Source organism: Callithrix jacchus, chromosome 5 (assembly GCF_049354715.1).
Source record: "Callithrix jacchus isolate 240 chromosome 5, calJac240_pri, whole genome shotgun sequence".
NCBI lineage: Eukaryota > Metazoa > Chordata > Mammalia > Primates > Cebidae > Callithrix > Callithrix jacchus.
The window spans coordinates 151,350,234-151,376,819 of record NC_133506.1 but is presented as its reverse complement, the minus strand read 5'-3'; the positions used below and the strand labels follow the sequence as shown (position 1 = coordinate 151,376,819).

The following is a 26,586-nucleotide window of genomic DNA, read 5'->3' as shown; positions in this document are numbered from 1 at the left end:
GGAGGCTGGGGCAGGAGAATTGCTTGAACCTGGGTGGCAGAGGATACAGTGAGCTGAGAGCACACCACTGCACTCCAGCCCGGGCAATAGAGTAAGATTCTATCTCAAAAAAAAAAAGAGGAATGGGAAAGGGCAGTGGGCTCTACAAGCTGTTACTACACAGCAAGAGGTAATCAACAGAGGAGCCCAAGCTGGCTGCCCATGAAAAAGAGACCATGACCACAATAACCAGGAGACATGGGGCTCCATGGGGACACTCAGAGCCTCAGGAGGCCATCCGATTATGTGCAGCCATGTGGGGTTGGAGCTTGGGTAATTTTTGAATATTGATGGGAAAGGCGTGCTCAGAAGGTGAGAGAACGTGAGTGAACTAGGCTATGCGTAATCCATCTTTCATTCAGTCAGCATGACTATTTGTTATCCTCAAAGCTTTTTTTAAAATTCTACCACAATCAGATTTGTAGAGCCTAAACTGACATTTTTTATCATCTTATTCCCCAGCTTAAAACTTCATCAGTCCCAATGCCTCAGCAAGTACATAAGATTAGCTGAAAATCTACCTCTCCAATCTCATTTCAATTTCCTTCCATCATCTGGTTGGTAAACTGTTTTCTTTTTTTCTCCCCCAAACCAAGGATGACTTTTGTTCTTCCTCATTCCATGCATCCCATGTGTCTAATAATTTTGCTTTCCAAATTGCACTTAGGTTATGTCACTTTTGGTTTTTAAATTAAAGACACGCGAAGCTGTCAACTAGAGTGTCAGATCAACATGAGGTAACTAAGCTTACTGAAGTATAATAAGATACTCTCACTCAAAGAAAATAAATTTTAGGTTCTCGTTGGACTGTGCATTGGGAGGGTGATAAATATGATTTTGGGCAGCTTTCTGAAGCACTATGCTAAAACTAGTTTAGGATACCCACAACCTGCATTCTTGGTCCTATGGGAGTCTGTGGACCTCAGATTGGACATGAGATTCCGAATGAACTCTTTTTTGGCCAGGCCCATCTCATTTCCTGGTCCAACCCCATTGCCTTTGCTCACATCTCTGCCTTTACCTTTCTGAACTCCACCTTCCCTTTGAGCGGAGGTTTAAGTTCCACCTTCTCTCAGAAGTTATTTGTTGCTTTCCCCAGTCCATATTTCACTCCTACCCATGAATCATGTATCATACATTTTTGTGCCATTAGTTTGCACAACACAGGCTTTGGGTTGTTAGCAACTTTACGTGCTTCTGTATTTGCTTCTAAGTTGGATTTTTAACCCCTTGAACATGGGAAAAATAATTCTTACAAATTTGTTTTTTCTAGCCCATATCATAGCACCTCATTCAGTAAATATTTGTCCACTGTAAACTACCATTCTATTTTTTTTTTCAGGAGTCATGACAAAGGATTGAAATTACTTTTCATCAGATAATGTTCTCACCTACCTAGCCAGCAAGTCAATAAGTTCAAGTTTTGACATCCCATCAGGAAGCAGTCGAGGAATAGCAGCAACACAGGTCCTGAAAAGATCTATTTTTGGCTTTCTCTCACCCCTAGAATTAGAAGACAAAATTTAAAAATAGGACAAAAAGCTGTGAAAATAAAAACAAAATGAATTAAGTATGTGAACAAAGATGAGAATCCATGCTCTCTGATTCACAGCCTGGTGTTGGCTTCATATTTTTCTTAAACGTAGCTTGACCTTTTGTAGCTTGACCCTTTGTAGCTTGACCAGTTCTAATAAAACTTTAAGTAATTTAAATGTAAGACAGACAAATATATCTGAAAAGAAAAATGCTGCTATCAATAGTATTTTACCATGGGTTTGCCCTTTAGTTGGGTCTGGTCCAGTTGCATTTAAAGTACCAGAATCACGGAAATGGCTAAGTGCATCAGCATGAAGAAATCTATTTCACTTACTCCTACATCCAGCATTTAAAAATGGAATTTTTATATGTACAAGGAATGGTGCTTTTGTAATTGTGACATTTGGCAGCTTCTTTCCCTGGTGAGTTATGCTTCTCCCCTAGGGCCCCTTGTCCTGTTTTTAAAACATTAAATGCTTCCAAAACAAATCTTTCATAATAAGTAAAATCCTGAAACGTATATAGTTGTGCACCCATTTCTAACTTTTAAAATGACACTGATGGGTCTGACCTCTATGGAGATATCCTTCTCTATTTTTAATTAATTTCTTGAGAATATGAATGTTTAATGATAATTAACATCTGCATTCTTTTGGAAAATGTGAAGGAGAAACATATTTTATGTTCTTTCAATTTTTAGTTGTTTTAATAGGGAACTGTTTGATTCTTAACCACTTAATTTATCAATAACCTTTATGGAATAATTTTAAACTAGCCACCAAATCTTTCAAATGACCTAAGTGACAATATGTAACAGCATATCTAAAGTCCGATGACTCAGTCTTTTGAGCATAAATACAGAATCAGTACCAAATTAATGTGATTGCAGGACACAAGCACAATAATGAAAATGCAAAGTAGCATAAAAGTAATTCCTTTTTGGAATAGTAACTGTGGTTAGAATAGAAATCCAACAAGCAGAATCAGTCCTCTCTGTAATCTAAAGATCATAATAGAACAGCAATTTTGTTCATGATATTACCTTTTAGTGTGCTTTTATAAATTTGTTAAGAATGAATACAAAATTGTTTATATAAAAAATAAAACACATATATGTTGTCTTCCAAAATAATCTGCTTTTGTGGGAAGTCATAAGATTATTTTCTCGATAATCTTATGTCTTTTGTCATCCATAGACCTTTTGCATGAGCTGTTGAGGACTCTGGAGCAGAGGAAGCAGTTGCACAGGGTTTCCCAATCAGCCAAGGAAAGAAATGTTTTCGGGTGATATCCTCAATAGCTATACAGTGTTAGAGCTAGAGATCTCTTCTAATTGTTCATCTGTAACACAGTGAGTAGTTTAAACAGTTCTACTAGTTTGCTCACCAGATGTCTTTAACAGCTGGGATTATTTTTATATCTGTCAGAAAATGGATGACCTTGCCTGGCCTGAAGTTTAAGGGCGAACACTGCCAGACTTCCAAGATGATAAAACAAGCCTAGATTAGAAACTAATTGCTGCATGATTTCCTCTTACTACTGCAGTCTTTGCTGTCTGGGCTTTTATGGGAAGCATATGAATCCCCAAAACAACATAATTAAGAAAATGTATTAACGGGTGTTAAAATTATTATTTATTATTTCTTTACTCCCTCCCTCCCTCCCTCTCTGCCTTCCTTTCTTTCTTTTCCTTTCTCCTTACTAGCATGAACCACAAAAGGGATGAATAAAGACTGAGCAACACACAATGCTCAATGTTCAAGTTCTTACCCTACATAGGGCCTGGGAAAGTGGTGGACCAGCTTCAAATAGCAACTCCAATGACTGTTCCATTAGTGTTGCGTGGGCCTCCACCCTCTTCTCCTAAATGCTTATGTGATTCCCTAACATTTCTTTTCTTCTTCTTCTTCTGCTTTTTTTTTTTTTTTTAAAGAAATAAAGCAATGAGTTATCTTCCACTCAGGAATCTGCCTTAAATTCTAGCATGAAAAATATTTCCAGCCCTATCTGGGAGGTGGGTGTTAAGATGTGTGAATAGGAAAAAGTAAAGAAGAGTCTTAGAAAAAGTCTGAAACATGGATTAAAACATAAATAAGATGTTTACATTTGAACATGTACCTTTTTATTATTTTGAATATATTGTTTTTATCCTGAACCTATCTTATGATGCCTATTGATTAGGAATATGGTTTCCTTTAAATCTCTTTATTTTTTTTTGAGAAAATAACGATTTGCATTTCTTTTTTTGTTTGTTTTAGAAACAGTTTCACTCTGTCGCCTAGGCTGGAGTGCAGTGGCACAGTCTCAGCTCAATGCAATCTCTGCCTTCTGGGTTCAAGCAATTCTCCTGCCTCAGCCTTCTGAGTAGCTGGGATTCCAGGTGTGCACCACCACGCCCAGCTAATTTTTGTATTAATAGTAAAGATGGGATTTTGCCATGTTGGCCAGGCTGTTCTTGAACTCTTGACCTCAAGTGGTCTACCAGCTTCGGCCTCCCAAAGTGCTGAGATTACAGGCATGAGCCACTGTGCCTGGCCTAATGCATTTCTTATATCTTCTACATTATATAGTGAAAATGGCTTTAATATATGTAAGAAGTATGGAAAAATGAGGTTGAAAGTTTATTGATAATCTGGCAATTCGTGAGGTAAGAACTAGAGCTCTAGATAGTATTTTTAATGTTATTAATCTTGGTCAATATCAATTCTGCTATTATTTTGGTTGAAAAGTCTAAAGCAACATCATCTTCACACTATTTAAATTGAGTAATTGGCGAGCTGCGGGATAATATGCATTATATAATCCCACTTTTGTGGAAAGAGGTATGTATACACATATGTTTATACTGACATAAGGAAAGGTCTGGAAGGAATCACATTGAGACAAGAAATGACTACAGATTTCACGTGGGGATGTGAGAAGGCTTTTAACTTTTGATTCTACTAAATACATATTTAAAATAATTCGGCATTTTTGCCTTTGTTTTAATCATGAGCACATGCTACTTGCAATAAAAATACATACCACAATATGAATTTCTCTACATAGGTAACAATCCTCAGATTAATTCCTATATTTGTTGTTGAATATGATGGATGACAGAAGAAATTTGCCGAATTATGTTTTTAGAAATTATGCCACAGCTACCAATGTAATTTAATTCAGATCCCAACAACAAAGCCTAAACTTTCTTAAAATATAGAATTATAACCTAATCCTAGTTCCTGCCATAGTTAATAAAGAACAGCAAATGCAAGTTCTAATTGTAAATCTAGATCTTCAGATTTTGGCTAAGAAGACTTGATTTCTACATTCAGAGCTACAAATGCTTTCTTAAAATGCTTTCTGTGATGCAGTCTGTGATACAGTCACATAGGAACTATGAAGTAGGAACTGTCACGAGATTTATAAAGATGGAATGTCTGTAAATCTGGAATGTCACTATGTCACATGTGTTGTGATGGTGCTTGGGAACAAAATGTCATTTCTGAAAAACATGAACCAGGAGTCATGGGCCCCATTTTCTAACTTACTGACCTAGTGATACTTGAGATATAACCAAAATAGATCAATCACAGATATGATTTTATTTTTATAGTTAATCAAATAGTGTGAAAGTTTTTTTTTAAACTACCTTTACTACTTTTTAGAACTCTAAGGAAATGAAAACAAAATACAGGATAAATGAGAACACTCTCTACCTGTGTCTTCTGGTTAATCTTTCATTGATAACTTAGTCCTAACTGTACTCACGTGATCATGTCTTCCGGTTCTTTGTTTAACATCTGGACATTAGTCAGCATCATACACCTTCCTACTTCTTTATCAAGGTGCCTTAAAATGTTGTCTACAGCTTTTCGTACTTGAGAGTAATATAAGGACATGCCTGAAAAACATGCATTACAGTTATGCCTTCAACTGAATCTATTAAAGCATATTCTGATTTATTCATCCTCTATAACTTTTTTTTTTTTTTTTTGAGATGGAGTTTCGCTCGTTACCCAGTCTGGAGTGCAATGGCCCGATCTCGACTCACTGCAACCTCCGCCTCCTGGATTCAGGCAATTCTCCTGCCTCAGCCTCCTGAGTAGCTGGGACTACAGGCATGCGCCACCATGCCCAGCTAATTTTTGTATTTTTAGTAGAGACGGGGTTTCACCATGTTGACCAGGATGGTCTTGATCTCTTGACCTCAAGATCTACCCGCCTCGGCCTCTCAAAGTGCTGGGATTACAGACATGAGCCACCACGCCCGGCCTCTCTATAACATTTTTTACTGAAGACCTTATGTGTCAATGACTTCCTTGAGCCAAGGGGCTGTCTGATTCAATCTCATCTGCATAGCTCTTAGCATAGTACCTTGTACTTAGTAGGTGTTCACCAGATAATCATTTAAATTTGATTCATAGGAATTCTAATACTCAATGGGAAGTAGTTTCCAGAAGAGTTAAAATAAGAAAATACAAAAGTCAAATGCAAGCAATTTGAATGTTGAAGTTTCTGGTTAGCATAAAAAAATTCACCATCATTAGTGATTATGTGAATAAAAAATAATTCTCATTTTGGGGTAGGACTTTAATAACTCCATATGACCCTGAACTACACATGTGAATATTTTTAGTAAAAGAAACAAAACTTTACATTATAAATTTAAAAATGAAGAAAAATATATTTTAGCTATATTATTTTTACTGCTCTTATTAACTATGGTGTCAATGTCCCACACTGGAAGGCAAATGTGTATATGAATTATACAAATGAAAAGTGAATAGCTTTGTATTTAAAATGTGTACCTTAATGAAATAATTTTGCATGATTATTTCTCATGCATTATATCTTTTAAAAGTCATTTACACATTACATAACTAAAGAGAAAAATTTCAAAGCAAAAAGTGTTTCCCTCAGGTCTGTAGAATCCAGGAACTATCTTAATAAAGTTTATAGCAGGTGTCTACATTTGGGTACTTGGTAAGAAATAAACAAATGTAAAAAATCATCTCTTTGGATAAGATAGTTAAATTTAAAAAAAAATTCATCTCATGAGTCTAAATCTACAATGTAACCTGGTGTGTGTTGTGAGATTTGGCGTGTTTAAAACACACGTTAAACTACTTTAAAGAAAAAAAGAAGGAGATGAATGAATGAATGATAAACAGGATTGCCTAGCAAGCACATGGATGTCTTGGAAACTTACAGTAAAATGTAGTAGTCAATATTAGAGGCGATAAAAGTCTAACATTTAAATGGCAAAATATTTACCAGGAAGTTCTAAAAAGCTTAAAGAGCAGTAAAACAAAACACAGCATGAATCAATCAAAACAATTAATGCTGGAATGTCTTATCATCTACTTCTATAAAGATTTTTAAACAGTGCATTTCACTAAAGATAAGTATCTACTGGTTATTTTAAGGGTTTAGAAAGGCTTAGTTCTAATGCGCTTCTGACACCCACCTATCATTTTGGCTTCCTCTTCAGTTAGCGTTTTACTCAAATATGTTTTCTTTACTCTCAATGTGTTTCCTGAAGGAAGAACGGCTCCTGTAACCGGCATGGGAGGTTCCCCGTCTTTCTGCTGCAAGCTATCAGCTATGACCAAGAATGCCCTTAAACCAATGTTCATTCTCTGTGAGAGACAATATTTTCACGAAAAAAAGAAAGGCCCAGTTATTGTAGTGGAATTCATCCATAAGTCTATCAGAGAGTGAAGACTGACTTGCATGTACATTAGTATGAGAAAATCATTTAAAAGGCACAAGAGTGTAGGACAAACTTACAAAAATAAAATTAAGTTTCTGTCACTGTTTTTGTTGCTGCATCATAAGAAAACAACCAGGGAGATTTCACCGAATGCGGAGGGCACGTTTGAGATATTTATGTACTATATTCTGTTGAGGGGAATGCTGGGTGTATCTCCAAGGGATATGCTTTGATTGCTACAGAAAAGGTACAGAGATTTTAATTGCGTTTATTATTATTGAGATTACAGTTTATTCTATATAGATCAATTTGGGGACCACTGACCTCTCATTTTTAACACTGAGTCATTCAATCTACAAACAGTTATTTCTCTTCACAATTCAGGTCTTCTTTGCTTTCTCTCAGTATTTTATAATTTTCAGTATTAAAATATTGCATCTATTTTGTCAGCTTTAGTGCTAAGTATTTTGTTTTTCATTGCTATTATAAATTGTTCAATTTCCAATTGATCATCACTAGGATATAGAAATATATTGGTTTTGTTTATCTTATACCCTACAAACTTCCTTAAATCATGTATTAGTCCTAGTAGGTTTTCTTTAGGCTCTTTGTACATAAATAATCATGTTCTCTGTGAATAAAGACAATTTTATTTCTTCCTTTCCAATCTATATGATTTTATTTCTTCTTGTTGCCACTAGCACTGCAATAAGACCTCCGGCTTCACGTTATTTTAGGTCAAGGAAAAACAGAAATTGTTGACCGAGAAACTGTTGACCAAGAAACTCTTCTCACAGACCAGCAAGTCCTCGTGATGATGGGGATGTACACAGAAGGTCATTTAGGTACACGCTAAACCAAAACAATAGCCTGGAAATTACCGAAGAGTTGAGTGGCGGTGCAGCATAAATTTTACAGTAAGATAATCCTTTAGATCTCCATGCCTTGTTCCACGAGCTACTTCCAGAATATTATTTAAGACCCGATCTGAACTTGTTTCCTGAGAAACCATGCCCTCAGCATATTTCAGCGAGTCTATGACATCTGCTTCACAGACTGTGCCATCCTCCTGTCTGCTTTTGAGTGGGGTTCTGGGTATGCCTTTGGGCTTATAATTACCAACTACTGATAAATGAATTCTTCCACAACCCTACAAGATCACGAGAAAGGGAAGAAAATACCCAAATATTTACTCCTATGGGGATTTTTTAAAAAAATCATAGTTCCAACTGCTCTGCACAGAGAGGTTAACTAATTAAGCACTGACTGAATGAGGAGTTTGAGAAAAGAACCAATAATACATTTTACAGACAGTGATAATGATGGTAGTAGCTTTTAACATGTCCTTTTTAGATAAGTAATCCAGTAATTCTGAGAATTGGTTGCTGAAGACAGTAGAGCCATGACTGCTGAGAAATGAGTAATGTCTTGAGAACTTTCCCAGCAAGAGAAGACTCTTCACTGTACAGCTCCTCCAGCTGTACAGTGGCCTCCTTCCAGCCAAAAGGCTCTGGTTTGGCACTGGCCCTGCCCCCTCCCATTGGCCCAGAGACCCTGGCTGCAGACATTCCAGAAGCCTGTGAGGTCACTGGACACCAGACAGAAACTCCCATTTTTTGATTTCTTGTGCTGTTCCTAGATATGTGGCAACCTTAGTATCAAGCAGAGAATACAAGGTGTGGTGTGAAGGAGCATGGGACTAATGGACCTGAGTCTCCTCTGCTACTAACAAGCTGCCTGTCTCCAGCCTTCAGGCCCCCTTCCTCACTGACAGAAAGAAGGAGCCAGATGATAATACAGACATGACAGAAACTCTCTATGTATTTGATTTTGATGGTGTGTAGTATCCCGCCTCTCTCTCCTTTTCTTCCTTCTCTTTTTTTTTCTTAAGAGTTTCTTCCTAATATCACAATTCTTCTGCGAGTTGAGGTAGAAAAGCATTTTGTCCTTTTTACTGGTGAAAAAGCTGGAGCTCATAGAGGTAAGTGTCACACAGCTAGGAAAAGCAGCAGGGCCTGTGGCAAGTGGCAAATTCAGCTCTGCTGACTTCTTGCCCAGTGTTCTTTCTGCAACCTCATAGAAAAAGAGGCAGCGTGTCAGGCCTACTTCTGTTGGCAGTCAGTGTTGTTAAAAGTTTAAAATTGTGTGTGCTGCTCATGTGCACCGCCCCCACTGCTCCACGTTGTGCATGATGCCCACTGTATATGCATCTCCACAAGCTGCCTGCCCTGGAGTTGGGATGCTGTCACAGAAACAGATGTGGGCACATTATTTATTTAATTTCACTGTTTTATAATTTTTATTATTACACATATTTGTTCTTCTCTGTTTCATGATTTCCTGATGCTAAATTTGTTAAACAGTTATAAATAAAGCACTAACTTTTCTAAAATAAAACAATCTGAATTTTAGTGAATTATCTTTTTGGGCAAGAATTACTCTGTTACACGAGAACAGAATACGGCAGCACATCAACCTTTCACCTAACCATTTCATTCTAAGACTATTCATCCAAAATTTTGCTTCTGAAATCTGTATTTGGATATGAACAGAAACAAATAGAAGACTTTGTGGGAAGAGATCCCTCAACCCACTCTCCAAAGCCACAAAGCAAAGGTATGGCTCCGTGAAGGCATGTTCTGTTAGAAGTTCATAAAAGGATCATTCATACCTCTGGATTGAGACTGAATGCTTTTGCTGGTTTTCCCACACAAAGAAAATCGAAAATGATTTCTTTCATCGCAAAATCTAAACGTTCCTATAGTAAAAACGAGAACACAAATCAAAGTGTTAAAATACAAACTCAACATGAAATGGCTATTTTCATCATATGCATCAAACAAATAGGTGGTGGCTAAAAAACAGGGACATTGCTCAGTTTTGCGGCTTGCAGAGAACCTGGAGGAAGACAAGGCCCATCTGAACCAATGGTAGGGCTGCTTCTGTTTTGTGTGGTGTGCGAGGATGCCTTCATTATAGAAAATACGTTAATTGGCCCCTAAAGCACAGTATGACTAATGACAAAAGACTCCTCCAAAATCAAATAACCAAAACACTTGGGGTACCTGAGCTTATTAACAGTGTGAACTCTTCCTATTTGTACTGTACTCTTTAAAATGTATTTTTAAAGAGATCACTGCAAGATGATCATTTTCTTCTATTCTCTAACATTAAAAATCCTTTGGCTCATAACCAACAATTCTGCAAGTGAGACGTGTAATCAACACATAAGATATATGAAGACTACTTAATATATCAGGGGTATAGACCTATATATAGTATAACAGGAGTAACACATCAGGTATATATATAATAATGTAGATATATAATTAATATATGCAAAAAATATCAGGAATATGTATAACAGGTAAAATATATCAGGTATATATAAATAATTAATATATATAAAAATATATCAGATATCTGTGTATATGTGTGTGTGTGTGTATATATATATATATATATATATATATATATATATATATACACATATACTTATTTATACATATCTAAATAAAACAGGTTCATTTTATACAACACACTCCAGAATAAACAAAGCACATTCTTGGCCACATGATAACTACATACAGAAAAATTACATTAATTCTTTGACCTACAGAGCAAGTAATGTCCTTTTCCTAAGTACAAATATTACAGAGCTATTCTATTTCATTGCACCAGACACAAAGAGAGATATTACTGTCAAATCGTCTGTGAAGTGGCAATTGAACCTTACACTTTACATCAATTTACTTCAACAGTACTTTCATGCCTATTATTTCCTTTTAAGCACACGATATTCTGAGGCAACATTTTCATCCCCATTTTACAGCTAAAGAAACAGAGAAAAGATGTTTTCTGACTTGTTTAAGGTTATAGATCTGGCTCACGGCAGAGGCTGGACTGGAATAATAGCCTTTTTCTATTCCTCTGTACACGAAGGTCAAAGTTGGGGTAAACCCATTTACTCACAAAGTGTTTTAAAAAGTACAACTCTTGGGTTTAAATAGTAAATTACATATTAAAAACTATGTTTAATATTACGAGACCCGTTTTTAAGTCATTAATATACAAAAAGCAGTTAGAACACTTCTTGGCAAAAGAGTGCTTGATAAATGCTAATATTCCTATCAAATTCTTTTTCATAGGTTGAAAGAACATTATTATTTACTCCTCAAATTTTGCTAAATTGTTTTCTTTTGGTTTTCTCTGAACATCAGACCCTTTGCTTCCTCTTTACTTGTAGAATCCAGAGCAGAGAAGCAGGAAAAAAACAGAGGTGAAGAGTCAAGACAATCTTGTTTCACACACTTTGTGACTCAGATGAGCCACTTAAACTGTTTCTTCATTTATCAGATGCTGAAAACACTTGATGTACTCAGCTCACAACTTGTTTTGAAGCAAACCATAGGCTGTGTGTGGAAACACTTTAAACCTTTCACAGAAGTCTAAACATGTACGAGATTAATTTAGACTTTCCATCTTTTACTCCTTCATAAGAAGGAGGCTGGTTGCTTAGAAACCATGAGAAGATTCCCACACCAGAGTCTTCTCCATTACCTGGGCAATGAACTGGATGATTTTCACAAAGATGTTCAGAGGCATATCCCTTGGCACCACACCGCGGGACCCTTTGGGGAAAAGTGTTGTGATGATGGTTATAAGTCGGCTGAAAGATAAGGGGGAAAAGAGAAAACAAGCAAGATTGGCTGAGCTCCAGTTCTTTAAGGGAAAATGGCAGATGTTTCATCTTATCTAAGTATCAGAGAGATTTCAGAAAAAGAAAACAAACCACCTCACCCTATCCATTAGCATAATTACTCTACGAAAAGTTTTTCTGGAAAACTTAGAGCAGTTGAAAATTACAGCTTTTTTTTTTTTTTTTTTTTTTTTTTTTGTTCAAGTGGCGAATGCAACTCTGGAAGTGGAACTTGTTGATCCTGGTAAAGGCTGGAGCTTTTGTAATGGGTGTTGTGCCAATGACTATGGAAAGCCTGAAAATGTTCCTCAGGACTTAGATCTTTTAGATCTAAATCAGCTTTGAGTAGCTTCTACCTGAGTTAGCAATAGGCAGTAATAAAAGAAATACCCCCTGCAGTGGCTGAGTAATGTGGTTACCTTTGACACAAGCCAAATCCTTACCTCTGAGTAGCTGTGTTGCTTTCACATTTAATTCGAATCATATAAACCCAAAGCAATCTGTAGAGAGATTCCAGTGCAACTCGAGCCATCTTGGGGTCTTTATTCTATAACAGAAACCAAGATGTAAGACTGCAGATGTAAATGGTGAAGTCTGAGGTTCTAGGGATGGTTCTTCTCTGAAGGCCTGGAAATGGTAAGCCCACAGTGGATGGCTGGGTACTTCCGAGGCACATTGCATCATCTGGGACTCATAGGGTATTGGCCTCTCAATGCTCATAGGATGAACCATCCATGAAGAGGCATATAAATGGTGGGACAGAGTAATTCTCGGGGAAGCCATGTCACTTTCTCCTTTACCATGGAGAATACTCAAAAGATTATCTTCTCCCTTCAGTCCTAGGGAACCCAAATTCTTAAGCACTAACAGGAGAATCAGTCTGTTCTTTTTATTATTGATTATGTCCTTGTAAACCCTTATTGCTTTGATTCTCCAATCCCTCCATCTGATCCCATCCGATCACCCTCCAATATTGAGACTAATGTTTACTAGGTACTGTGCTAGAACTTGAGATGTAGAGATAAAAGGTAATCCTTTCCCTTAAGATGTTCACAATCTATGGGAGATGGGAGTCAACTCTACAACAGTATGAAAACCTGGTAGAGACAGAAGTAAGAGGATAGAAAGAGGGCAACACATGGCAAACTCAAGGCATGGGGTCAGGAAAGGATTTCAGGAGCAGATAAAAACTCAGATGACTCATGCCTGTAATACCAGCACTTTGGGAGGTCAAGGCTGGTGGATCACGAGATCAGGAGTTCAAGACCAGCCTGGCCAAGACGGTGAAACCCCATCTCTTTAAAAATGTAAAAATTAGCTGGGCCTGGTGGCAAGTGCCTGTAATCCCAGGTACTCAGGAGGCTGAGGCAGAGAACTGCTTGAATCTGGGAGGTGGAGGTTGCAGTGAACTGAGATGGCGCAACTGCACTCCAGCCTGGGCGACAGAGCAAGACTCCATCTCAAAAACAAAACAAACTCAGATGAAGCCTAACTCCATTTTTGTTGTTCTCAATCATAATGAACATGCATTTGAGTTACTACACTGAGGCTGCCACGGTTTGTGGCCCTAGATATTTCGAAAAGTTTACAAAAAAATGGTGGGAGAGGGAGGTATGTAGGCAGAGGCAAGAGCACACAGAACCTGAGAGAAATGGAGGAGCAGGGGACTTCTGTTTGGGAGTCTGGGAATCCTTTGTATGCTGGCGAAGGGCCAGTGCAAGGCCAGATGAAGGAGCAGTAGCTGGTGAGGTCTGAGAGAAAAGCAGGGGCCACGTGACACACCTTCCATGAGGAGACCAGGCTTCTCATGATGGTGACAGGTAGCCAATGAGATCAGAGAGACCACAGAGGAAGTCCAAAGTCTGCAGCATGGAGCAGAGGTGGGGAAACCAGCTGTGGGTTTCCCTGAGGGTGTAGGTTTCATCATGTGATGGACACTTCATTCCTCACTCTGACTCTCACTCCATCTTTTCAATCAATTTTATAGATTTTATCCACAAAATTTCTCTTGAATTTGACATCTTACCCATTCTCACTTCCTTTGCTATATAGCTCAGGCTCCCAACACTGTCATTGGGATTGCTGCAGTACCCTCCTAACAATCTCCCTAAGTCAATCCCCACTGCACTGTCCTATCTGACACCAATTATAATCCTTTCTATGTAGAAATAGCAGAATCAGTGGTTTCCCTGGTGCCTGTGGGATCAAGTTAACATTTCTTGCCCTGGCATACCAGACTAGTCAACAGCTGGCTCCAGCCTACCTGTCTGCCTTCCATCCTGTTACGCTCCTGCAAGCTATGTAAACTCTAAACATAGCTAGGCCATTCTCATTCTATTTCCATGATGGGAGTGCCCTTGCACCCTTCATTCCTGGATGTTTTTTTTTTCTCCCAAGTGAACCCTGTTCATTCTTTACAGTGGACTTGGATGTCCTTTCCTTTGTGAAACCTTCTCTGTTCCACCCTTATGCCTCGATCCTAGCCCATTAAAACTATTCCCTCCCGAGTGTCCTCTGACTCTCATATATGCCTCTAGCATAGCCCTTCAGCTCCTTACATACAGGATCTTGTTTAAACATCAGCTCCCATGTAAATGATAGGTTCTCTGAAAAAAGGGGGCATTATTTACCCCTTAAGATCTATTAAAATTTCTGGTGTTCTGCATGGGGTCAATGCATGTTTGCTAATTAGTCTTCCAGTGTCTTAATTTCCTGATAGGTTCTTTTGCCTTTTTGTTACTTGTTTGTCTCCATTTATTTAGTCAAACAATCCTCTTTTCTTCTTAGAGCAGATACTTTATGGAACTGATTTTTATAGAATTCATAATTGTTTAGAAATGACCTGGGATAAAGTTTATCTTTAAAGTGTTGCTGAATAAAGATGATCCATATAAATAAATCCTACAGGAAAGACTATAGTGGGAAGTTTCTAGACTTAGGAAAGATAGACTTCGTAGGCTGTATAGTCTAACAACTTTTTAGTGTAGTCATTATTTTAAAAGTCTAAATTTCCATATACATTTAGGTCTGTTCTACGTGTCTTTTTTGTTCTATTAGTCTGCCTATTCAAGTACTAATACCACATCATTTTAATTATTCAGGTTTTATAATATGTTAATATCTAGTGTGGCCCACTTTCTACAGTCCATTTTCTTTTTTTTTTTAAATTTTTAGTGATTTCCAAGATTTTCTTGCATGTTTATTCTTCTAGATGAACTTTATAGCTATTCATCTAGCTTCACAGAGAAAAAAATCTGGCTTTTTAGAAGCACACGTTTATGTATAAAGGTTTTTTTTTTCTTGTTAATATAATAGGTAAAACTTGTCAAATGTTTTAGTTACTTAAAGGGCACTCGAAACTAGTAAAGTTGCATTTAAAATAGTCCATCATTTAAAAATTTCAGAAATTCTGACTACTCCTCCGAATCAGCAAATGCCTATGGTGTACTCACGTGGTGGTTAAAAGCAGACTCCACACACACTGCCTGGGTTTGAATCCATCCTTGCCTTGTAATTTATTAGCTGTGTGGCCACCTAGGGAAAGCATTTTAATCTCTCTGGGTCTGATTTTCCCTGTCTATGAAATGTAGATGATAAACCTACCTCCATCACAAGAGTGTGTGAGAGTTAAATGAGTTAATACACATAGGGTACTTAACACTGTGCCTGCCTGTAATATTATGTAGAAGACAACTTCAATCCAGCAGCAAATAGGGGAAATGTAGCGCTTGCCTTTAGGGAGCTTCTCTTCTAGTGGAAATGTCTTTTCGTTTGTGAATTTCCTTTTTTTAGTATCTGTAACAGTTTATATTTACAGAGCGTATCATTTAAAATTCTTTCATATACATTATCTCTCATTGTGAATCATGATGAGGAAGGGCAAATATCATCTCAGTTTCACTGAAGATCACAACCGAGATCTCGAGTTTAACTGATTCACCTTAATGTCTTCTGTTTTAACTTTAATTTCTTTAAAATATTTGTCCTGTCCCTCCTGTCTACCATTTTTCTTACTTCTTATTGTGACCAATGTTCTTTCACTCTTAAGAACATTTTTGAGGTTGTTTATTTTCTGAAAAGAAAAGCAGCTAACTTAGTAGCTTGTTTTGTTTGTGGATTATGTACTGTTAATTGGTTTTTAGCATTTCAAGATGACATCAGATCATTGCAACTGCCTCCCAAATGGATTTGCTAGCCTCTCTTCATTCTTGCACAAAGGATATTCTTAAAATACAAACATGTTTACTTTCCTGCATTTAAAGTCCTTCAGTGGCTTCTAGTCACCTACTGGACAATGTCCAAATTTCATAATATGGCACACGAGGGGCCTTTTGTGAGCTGGCTCCCTTGTACCACTTCCTGCCTCTGCCTTGTGGTAGGTGAACCTTGCACTGAAACTTCCTTTCTGCAATTCCCTGAATACCTGGGATGGCTTCCTACTCTTGTCTACTTGGAGAACTTAGATTCAATTAGGTGACACCTCCTCTTATGGTATTCCCCCGCCCCTCTACTCCTGTCTCCATCCTCTGGAGAGGCTACCAAGTGCCCCTGCTCTGTTTTCTAGGAAACAGACATCCTTTACTTGAATATTTCCTGCCAGACAGTGAGCTCCAGGCATTCTGATTGTTCGTTTTTGTGTCCGCAGTGACTACCATATAGCAGGTTATATAGTAAAAGCAAAACCAGTAAATATTCGAAAACAAAAACAATCTGAGCAGTAGCTGAACAACTTGATGCATAAACCAGATTCATTTGTACAGAACCTATATTCAAGACAAACTCTGCTATGTAGGTAAAGCTAATTTTCATATTATAATGACAGTAATAAATATCTTGGACTTGTATGGAATTTTGGTATTTCAGATGTGCTTTCACATAACATGATATCAATTGAAGGATTTTATAAATGAGAGAAGGCCCAATGATTGGTCAAAGTAAATGACAGTAAACCAGGTTAGTAAATGACAGCTGGGTTAGGAATTGACTTAGGCTCTGATAAATATTGTTTTCTTAGAAATTGGAATGTATGTATTACATGATGCTTGCTATAGCAGGTATTTTATTTTAATCAGTGCTGTACTTATATTAACCCATTTTAATTTTCACAATAATATGTTGTAGATTCTAGGAACAGAGAGGTCAAACAACTTAAATAACTTACTCAAGGTCACACAGTTAATAAATGACAGTGCTAGAATCTGAACCTAGGCAATATGGCCTCAGTGACTTAAATTTTCCACTTCAACTTAATACTATGTGGAGGCTGCTCAAATATGCTATTGGTACCTACTCTACCTGAAGACAGTGCTTCTTCTTCATCTGCCTTTGTATTTCCTTAGCAGCTAACAGAATAGGTGCTTGATGTATATTTTCAGGATTTGAGCATATGTCTCAAATCACTGATTTCTGTATCAAAGCTATTTTCTTCAAGATCAAAACAAGAATCTTGAAGATTCTTCTGTTGGAATCTGCATCACCCTTAATTAATTCTCCAATAATTAATTAACGGTATGCATTTATTATGGCTCTGAGGTTCACTGATATAATTGTTCAAGAAAGCTACTCTGAAGTGGGCTTCAGTGCAGATCTTCCCTGGACCCACTGCCAGACACTGACTTACTTCATGGGATGTGTCAGCCTATCTAATAATATGTCTACCTTCTTTAAATTTTGCTTTTAATTAATTTAGTTAAAACAATTCAGAGTTAATGGTAACAGATGGGGACAAGTGAATTCACGGATAACTTGGCTGGTGGTGCAATCAGTGGTACAGACCAATGTCACTCAAGGTCCATCAGCTGATTATCTGCACCAAGTCACCTGCACTGCTTATAAATATGCAGATTCCTGGGCTGCACCTTAGATATTCTAAACCAGAATCTTGGAAAGTGGACTTCAAGAAGGTGCATTTATAATAGGCTTCTTTAGAGATTCTTATGCATGCTAAGGTAAAGACATAGTGAGATAGATAATTTGAGTCATCTACTAATTTTGTTATACTTAAAATACCTTTTAGTTTTCACTTCCATTTCAACTAAAGCCACCTAAGTAAATCTATTTCTTTGTTATATTTCTTTGCATATCATAGCCAATGCTCTCCATCTTGTTGACATTACTGTTTGAAACCTGAATCATTTTCCTTTGATTATGATTCACCCTGTTTGATGACTGTGTATTATCCAAATAACATACTGCTACAGTTTAGGATAATCTCTAAAATTATCATAACAATTTTATGACAACTATTTTTCTATTCAACAACTAGATAAATAAGGCACTCATGGAAAATAATGTACTTGTCATCTTATTATTAATTTTTGGGTCCAGTTTATGTGAATAATTGGAATTTTTGAAATATGCCTTTATTTTGGTAGATCTGAAATAGATTTTCTCAAGATTATAAAAATGAGATGAACAATAAAGCAGAATAACTACATCTTGAATTAATACTTAAAATAGCTAATACTATACCATTTAAATTTGCTATTTAAAAGAGAAAAGTAGTTATTTAAAAATAAATGTCATATATTTTAATGAATCAGGCAATGATTGTGAAATCTTTAATGTATTACTCAGTGTCTACACTTAAAAGATAACGATAGCATTAATAACCTTTCTGTTATGTGAAAAGTTGAAAAAAGCATTCAAACTTCATTGCAATTGTTACATACAAATATTTAGGTACTACAGACAAGTTTCATCAAATATATTTATGGCAACCACACTTGCTTTGAGATTTTTACTGGAAATTCAAACACCCTGCTTGCACCTCCCTTGCCGGCCTTCCCTGAATGCATCATTCTCAATTATAACATCCTATTAGATTTTCTTTAGAGCAGTTATCATTATCTGTTTCTTTTCTCATGAATTTATTCATTTGCTTATTGGTCTGTCTCCTCCACTGAATTACAAGGTCTAAGAGACCAGAGAGTGCTACTGTCTTACTAATCACTTATTCCCAGCACCTAGAACTGTGCCTGAGACTACTTGTAAAAGTATCATTGGCAACTGACTGACTGAATGGATTCAAGTCCTAGCATAAGTGGTCCCTGAGAAAAAAGGAATTATTTTTTCTCATTCTGTACTTTGGTTTCTCCAACTTTGAAACTAAACTGAATCATGTCAAACCTTCAGATGCGGTATTGCTATCTGAGAAAAATACTTAGAAATGCATAAACAACATTCATGAAAACACATGGAATATTTACTGTAGCCTGTGGCATTGCCATGATACCCACAACAATGTATATGAAGCCCCTACCTGGGCCAGGCGTGGTGGCTCATGCCTGTAATCCCAGCACTTTGGGAGGTCGAGGTAGATGGATCACCTGAGGTCAGGAGTTCAAGACCAGCCTGGGCAACATGGTGAAACCCTGTCTCTACTAAATATACAAAAAAATTAGCTGAGTATGGTAGTGGGCACCTGCAATTCCAGCTACTCAGGAGGCTGAGGCAGGAGAATTGCTTGAACCTGGGAGGAAGGGGTCACAGTGAGCTGAGATCGTGGCGTTGTTCTCCAGCCTGGGCAACAAGAGCAAAACTTCGTCTCAAAAATAAAAAAGCCCCTACCACTCAACTGCTCATAATGTATCTCTAGTGAATGAGAGCTAATGTTATTATTATTAAGCATATAATTAAAACATTTCTTAACCTTTGAGGTTTCTTTTCTTTCTTTTTTTTTTTTTAAATAATCTGGGCCTCACTGGTATATTATATTCGTTTTTACAAAATATAAGGCAATTTGAAATTCTTCCAATTAGCTTTATTTTGAAGGACAAGAAACTAGCACATAGCTATTATGAACATGATCATTTCATTTTATGTTTTATTTAATTTTTAAATCTTTAATTTTTTTCTCGTCTGCAAATGGTGACTTAACATTTTAAAAGTACTGTTCAGTCAAGTTCACGAAGCATATTTCCTTTTGTCAGAATTAGGTGTTGCATGGAATGTGTGAAAGGAATACTTTTTTTATAGCACAGTATGTTCAGATTCTGACATAAAATACATAGAAGAAAAAAGTATTGGTTACCACAGAGCAAGAGTTCCTGAAAGATGTGAATGTCTTGGTGAAAAGGTGCTATACAACATTTCTCATCAATTCAAAATGGAGTCTTGCTAACAGATGCTTAAGTTAATTAAGTGGAAATATTTAAGATTTCAAGTCTGTGGTCCCAAAGCAAGCTGCTTCTGATTGACTAATGCTGGGGATAAACCAGGGCACTGTCATTAAGTGAGTGCTGACCCTGAGAGCTTGTTTACATGCCCCTCGATGGCTCACCTCTACAGAATACATAAAAGGTGGCTACCAAAGGTCAGTGTGTAGGATTCAGATGCAAGGTTCACTATCCTGAAGCATCTGTGGCTGGGAGGGGTAAGGAAGGCAGGGAAGGGTGCAGAAAGGTATATGGAGTAAAGGTTAGTTTGTTGGTCACTTATGAAATGGCAGAATTGGTTCTAAATCCCATAAAATACTGCAGCAGTTCCAAACAAAGTATATCTCTGATGCTGTGTTAGTTTTTTCTAAGGTATCTCTTCCTTGCTAAGGACTTAAGAGGAGGTTTGGAAGGTTTTCTGAATATTAATAGCATTTTTAAAGGGTCCTATTCAGATCCCTACTAGGTTTAGTTCTAAATATATGTGATACCATTTTATTTCATTTTTATCTTATCAAGGATCTTTTTATAGCTTTTAGCCTTGAGGTAGTGAATTCAAATAGACTACTACCCATAAAGTAAGGTATCATTGCCTTTCCGCCTTACTTTGCCTAATAACTACTTCTTTAGTGATTCATGGGGTATGTGACCTCTATAACTCTCACAGGTATCGCTCTGCTCCTACCTTTTACATCCCTCACTGTCTGCATCATGCATTTTGAAACTTCATTACATATCCTCCAATGAAATTCTAAGCTTGTCAAGGACAGGGACTCTATTCTAACCTAGTTTTAATAGAATTGACTTCCCCCCTCCTCACTTTCAGCACCTTCCCTAGCAGCTCACACAGTGGGCACTACATAAGTCCCTGCTGAACTGAATTCCGGAATGTGGTTCACTCTCTATGGCATTCACTCTACATAGTCTTTCTGACCTTACTGCCTCTTAGAAATCTTAGTGCTTGAAATGTCTGCACAGGGAAATACTGTCAATGCCCAGGCCTGCTCCACTCTGGGATTGTATATTACCTTCATATTAAATCTTTTGGGTGGGGTTTGACTAGAGCTGTAAGCAATATTCTAACTTTGAAGTAATTAAGTTCCGAAGTAAGATGCTCTGCTATGTGTCAAAAACAAGTTCAGACAAAAAATTTGGGTCTCGGTGGCCACAGCAATAGGTTGTCAGAAAAAATATTATTTTAATTCTAAGCAAAAACCAGACACATTAAACATAGAATATACAGAAAACTGCACCTATAAGCACTCTCAATAATTTCCTTTTCTTTTTTCAATAAAGTGACCGTTTTCTATCTGTGTAAGATGTAGCAGGAAAAAAACATATTTAATGAACTAACAGGTGGGTAACTTAGAAGTGGACCAATTAATAAATGATACTGGGCTGCATGTTAGAGTTATTTGGCAGATCCTCAAAAAAAAAAAAAAATACCTGAAAGTGGCCTTATATAACACTTGATAACCCTGAAAAGCATTTCATTTTTTTCAGAGCACTTAAAAGCTTAATTCTCTATCCACTGCTATTATATTTCACTGCCAATTTGAAGAAAATGAATGATTCTAATCTTGGATTTCACAATCAGCTTTTAGAGCCAGTTCATAGTTGGTGCTTAAAACAGCTCTAATGCAGATTATTGTGTAATTATAGTAAATGCCAAAATAATATAATTAATCTTAACCACTTTGCCAAATTAAAGCATCATAGAAAAAAAACCAAGGCAACATTTGTTTTTTTTTTTTGTAAGCACATACAAAATTTTATAATTAAGTATATTCTTAAAATTCAAAAGCAGCTAGTATCAAACTGGTAAAAGAAATTTAACCACATCTTTGGACACTACCAAGAACAACTGTCAAAAATATATCCTATTTGCACTTATATTAGGGATAGTTTTCATTTTGCTGTCTTTTATCAATAGGTTACTAAAACTTAAAACATGTTCACCACTTTTAAGTTACAAAGTCAATTTTAAAGCTAACTGTTTGAGCCTCAACCACCATGACTTTATTCCTCATGTCACCCGGCACCTGTGTAGCAGGTTTATTGCTGGAAACAGTGAATGCTTAGGACTGACTGCCATGTGGCTTGAACAAAATACCTTCAAGAATCACAAACGACAGTGACAGGAAAGAAGTGCTCTCTGTTGCTAGGTCAATCCTTCCACAGACTGGAGCTTTTGCCCCAGAGACATTCTCCTAGACTGGAGGGGATAGAGGATGGATGGGAAAGGTATAAGTAAGCTTCTGAGATCAACTCACATGCTTCTATTAGCTGAATGTGGCCCTTATTCTATTTTTAAATCATTTAGATAAAATGTGACAATGGATGCATATAAAGGAAAATTTAATTCTACCTTTGAAGTGATCCTTGTTAGAACAGATTTATTTTTCCCAAATCTGAAGTGATTTATCTTATTCCTAGTCACTTTCTAAATTGGACTATATTAAATAAGAACTCTTTTATTTTGAGATAGAGTTTCACTCTTTTGCCAGGCTGGACTGCAGTGGCATAATCTTGACTCACTGCAACCTCTGCCTCCTAGGTTCAAGTGATTCTCCTGCCTCAGACTTCTGAGTAGCTGGGACTACAAGCACCTGCCACCACACCCAGCTAATTCTTACATTTTTAGTAGAGACGGGGTTTCACCAGGTTGGCCAGTAGTCACTTCATGATCTGCCTACCTCAGCCTCCCAAAGTGCTGGGATTACAGGCGTGAGCCACCACGCCCAGCCTAATAAGAACTCTTATTAATATTTTTTTCATGGTTCCACCAGTATAGGATAATTCCCCCGGCAAACATCAAGAATCACTTCAAGAAGCACATCAACAAGCCTAAGAACTACCGCAAATTTTTATAGAAGATTGTTTTTGAGCTGACAAATACTAACTTTTAGGTTGGACAAGCAGTTGTTGAGGAAAATGTGCCACCTGTTCAGGAACAGCTGTTTCTGACTGACACAGAGCAAACAGGTCACCAGAGGGTACAAGGCCTGAGGAGAAAGGAGAGGAGGTCACAGGATAGTTTATATTTCAACAAACCAGGTAACTTACATTCTCTGTACCCACTACCCCATCATCTCCCTCTGGGGTCCTGGGGGCAAGAAAGAGGATGCTGTGTAGCACAGCACTGCCCAATGGATGCAGGGCACTGGTGTGCATTCACAAATGCTGTCTGATAATGCTGGGGATGGAATAACTAAGAATTATGAATAGCATATAATAAAATGAAGTAAGTTGCATGTGTAATAATGCAGAAATCTGATTAAATGAGTTAGACTTTACTTGTGAAGTTTAAAAACAAACTTACCATCTTAGATTGCTCTCTTAATCTCCAGAAAAAAAAAGCAGGAAGGCACACATATTTTGAAAATGCTATTGGCTTTTTTGCTCACGGACATCAAATAGTTTGTCCCTATCTTAGAGGTAGTTGTCTATATATATATATTTTTTTTGCGTGCAACCTTCTGGTAATTAAGAAAGATTCCTAAAAGAGATGTTATTGCATTGGTAAGCTCTACCAAGACAAATTTAACCACAGGAGGAATTTGCTTATGACCGAATAAACAGAGGTGCTACTGTGCTTTTCCTCCCTAGCTGGGCCAGCTTCCCACAGCAACTTGAGAAGACAGCAAAGGTAATGAGCAGCCACCCAAAAAAATCATACATGTGGAACCCATCACCATTTTGCTAAGCCAGATGTCACAGACCTTTATGATTCCCCCTAAATCAAGGCTCGTGAAGATTTAAATAAAAACATTAATTGTCTCATCTGTTAACTTGAATTAGCAAGAAACACCTGCCCACAAAGGACTTCAATACTTAACAATTCATTAGTTACTTTTTTAAAATTAACTTAGTTTTAAAGGGACTTGGAACTACTGCTACCATTGAGTGCAGCTCTAATGCCAGTCAGCAATCTAAAAAATATGCACACAGTTAGTCACAATGACCACAGAATGCAGACACATGAGCAAATTTGCCACCACTACCAGCAAAGCAACCCTAAGTACCTGCTCAAGTCATGGTGGGGATGTTCATCCTCTGGAGACTAGCATAAACCATGCTAGCAGCCAGATCCCTAAGCAGTTTGCTTTCTCCCGACTTTCACACTTCAGCCATTACAACACTTGCTGATTCATAAACCAAAGCTTTATTCTCCACAGTGGGTAAAAGGTGGCGGTAACGTAAAAGACCTTCCCATACCGCTCTTCAGTACCAAAACCTTCCCAAGAATTCTTTTCCCAGCATTCAGAGAACCCTTCCTATGGGCAGCCATTTCCCAACTCCTTTTCCTGCCTGTGTCAATTTTGATTCTAGTATCCAGATAGAAATTACCCAGGGCAGGATCCTGGGGATTGAGAAGAGAAACGGTTATTATAAACTTTAGCCTTCAGATCAGAAAAAAGTTCTTAGAAATTAAAATAAAAATCAAGTTGAGCCAATCTTGAAAGTGAACAACAGACTCCTTAGGACCAGAGGGTCATCTGAGGTGATGTGGTCAAATCCCCTTCCATGAACATCATTCAATCATGGCCAGTACAAAAAGCCAGCTTCAGTTTCAAATGCTGCCTCTTTCTGAGGGAGGCTTAGGTACTTTTCCCATCTATGGAGTCCTTATGAGCCTCAGATAGATTCCCGTCTAGGAATTTTAGTCTGTGCAGTTTTGTTTGTGTTTTCGATTTTCTCATAGTTACTAACCAAGGAATGCTTCTTTCTCGAAGAAAGTTCCAGCGTGGTGTCATACAGGCTTTCCACAAAATTTCTAAGGCAGGGAACATTTACTTCATTTTTAACAGCCTGAAATACAGATGCATATGAATATGATATTAATAAAATTGTTGATTTTGTGATGCAATTTGAAGGAGTTTTTAGAAATGAAAATGTAACTCACAGCAGCGACTGGAACAAGGATTTCAACAAAAAGCCCAGCCAAGGCGTGCTTGATGTCTTTGTCTTTGACCTCAAGGAAATAATGTGCACATTCCTGGGAAGCAGAAAAAGGTTATAGGGAGGGAGAGTGGATTGAAATGTACACATAGAATGTATTTAAACAAGTTTCAGTCAATAGCTCTTAATTCAATCATATATCAACATAGCATATTCCATAGTCTATTAAAAATCACTGGATTCAAACATTTATATTGAAATTTATATGTTTGCAGTGGCCTCAATGACATTCTGCAAGGCTGGTTTTCTCACTCTTCTATTTCAAATCACTATTCTAAAAGGACAAAGCATCTCTAACCAGCCAGCACACATGTATCCATCGAATCACTGGTATATTCATTCAGTCATTCACTCCCAATACATTTCCTTTTACTACTTAGTGTGTGGGGGGCTCTGGGCTCCTGGTTAGCCCACAAACACAGATCCCCAGGGAAGGTAAACATGGGAAGAGAGGCCGAAGACATCAAACTTATTTTAGGCCCTATGCCTGACAGCCTCGGGCACAGAGCTGTTTACTTGCTCGCTTTGACATTTTAGGTGTGTTTATTATTCACATAGTTTCATAAGCAAGTCTGGAACGTTTCCCTTTCCCACCTCTACAAGGAAACCTTTAGAAGGGTTCCTCAAGAAGGATACTACTGCCTGTGGACTGTTGTCCTATGCAAGGGTGTTCTTGGTTGCTCAGGGACTCATTCTAGAGGGAAGTGGGCCTGCCAACATTTTTTTTAAACAAAATGTCAACTTTTTAAAAAGCAAAGTTGACAGAATTCTGCCCACCTCTCTCTCCTTCCTGGCCTTATTGACAGTAACTAATTGTGATCTATATCAGGTATTGTTTTCATTCAAGAGTCCAGGGCAGACAGGCGCCACGGCTCATGCCTATAATTCTGGCACCTTGGGAGGCCAAGGCAGGCAGTTCACTTGATCCCAGAATTCCAGACCAGGAAATGGAATGGACAACATAGCGAAACCCTGTCTCTACAAAAAAATCCAAAAATTAGCTGGGCGTGGTGGCATGCACCTGTAGTCCCAGCTACTCAGGAGGCTGAGGACCAGTCTGTTTTCCAAAGTGGCTGTGCCATTTTGCATTCATACTGGCCGTGTATGAGGTTCTAATTTTTCCATATCTTCATCCAGAATTGTTATATTTTTGACTGCAGCCATCCTTGGGGGTGTAAAATGGTACAACTTATATTCATAATCCATACTTCTGAACCCTCTAGTAAGGTCATCACCAAATTTAATTCTCATAGCAGCATTTTAAAAATTCCTTCAAATACCAAAGTTTTGTAAACTCTAAGAGCTGAGTATTCTGTTAAATCCTCTTTAGTGGCAGTTCTTTAGTTATGTACCATGATGGGTACTGGGCAATAAATATCAGACCTGTATTGTTGAGTTGATTTTTTAAAAATGAAGATTCCTTTTTATAGTAAGAATAAAACAGATTTCTTTATTATAAGTCCTCATGCCTGTCAATGTCAATGCAGCCAACCCAA

At 37.5% G+C, this 26,586-nt stretch overlaps 1 protein-coding gene across 9 annotated transcripts in view; it reads right to left on the bottom strand.

The window, feature by feature from the left end:
• Positions 1–26,586, bottom strand: part of FRY (FRY microtubule binding protein) — a 472,456-nt gene that overhangs the window by 142,099 nt on the left and 303,771 nt on the right. For all 9 annotated transcript variants that reach the window (XM_054256748.2, XM_078375252.1, XM_078375253.1 and 6 more), the window contains 9 exons: positions 25,035–25,127; positions 24,842–24,940; positions 23,032–23,133; positions 12,416–12,519; positions 11,834–11,942; positions 9,945–10,031; positions 7,028–7,199; positions 5,329–5,461; positions 1,435–1,542 (listed from right to left, as the gene is read on the bottom strand). In XM_054256748.2, coding sequence (XP_054112723.2) covers positions 1,435–1,542; positions 5,329–5,461; positions 7,028–7,199; positions 9,945–10,031; positions 11,834–11,942; positions 12,416–12,519; positions 23,032–23,133; positions 24,842–24,940; positions 25,035–25,127 — 1,007 coding nt within the window. The remainder of the gene's footprint in view (positions 1–1,434; positions 1,543–5,328; positions 5,462–7,027; positions 7,200–9,944; positions 10,032–11,833; positions 11,943–12,415; positions 12,520–23,031; positions 23,134–24,841; positions 24,941–25,034; positions 25,128–26,586) is intronic.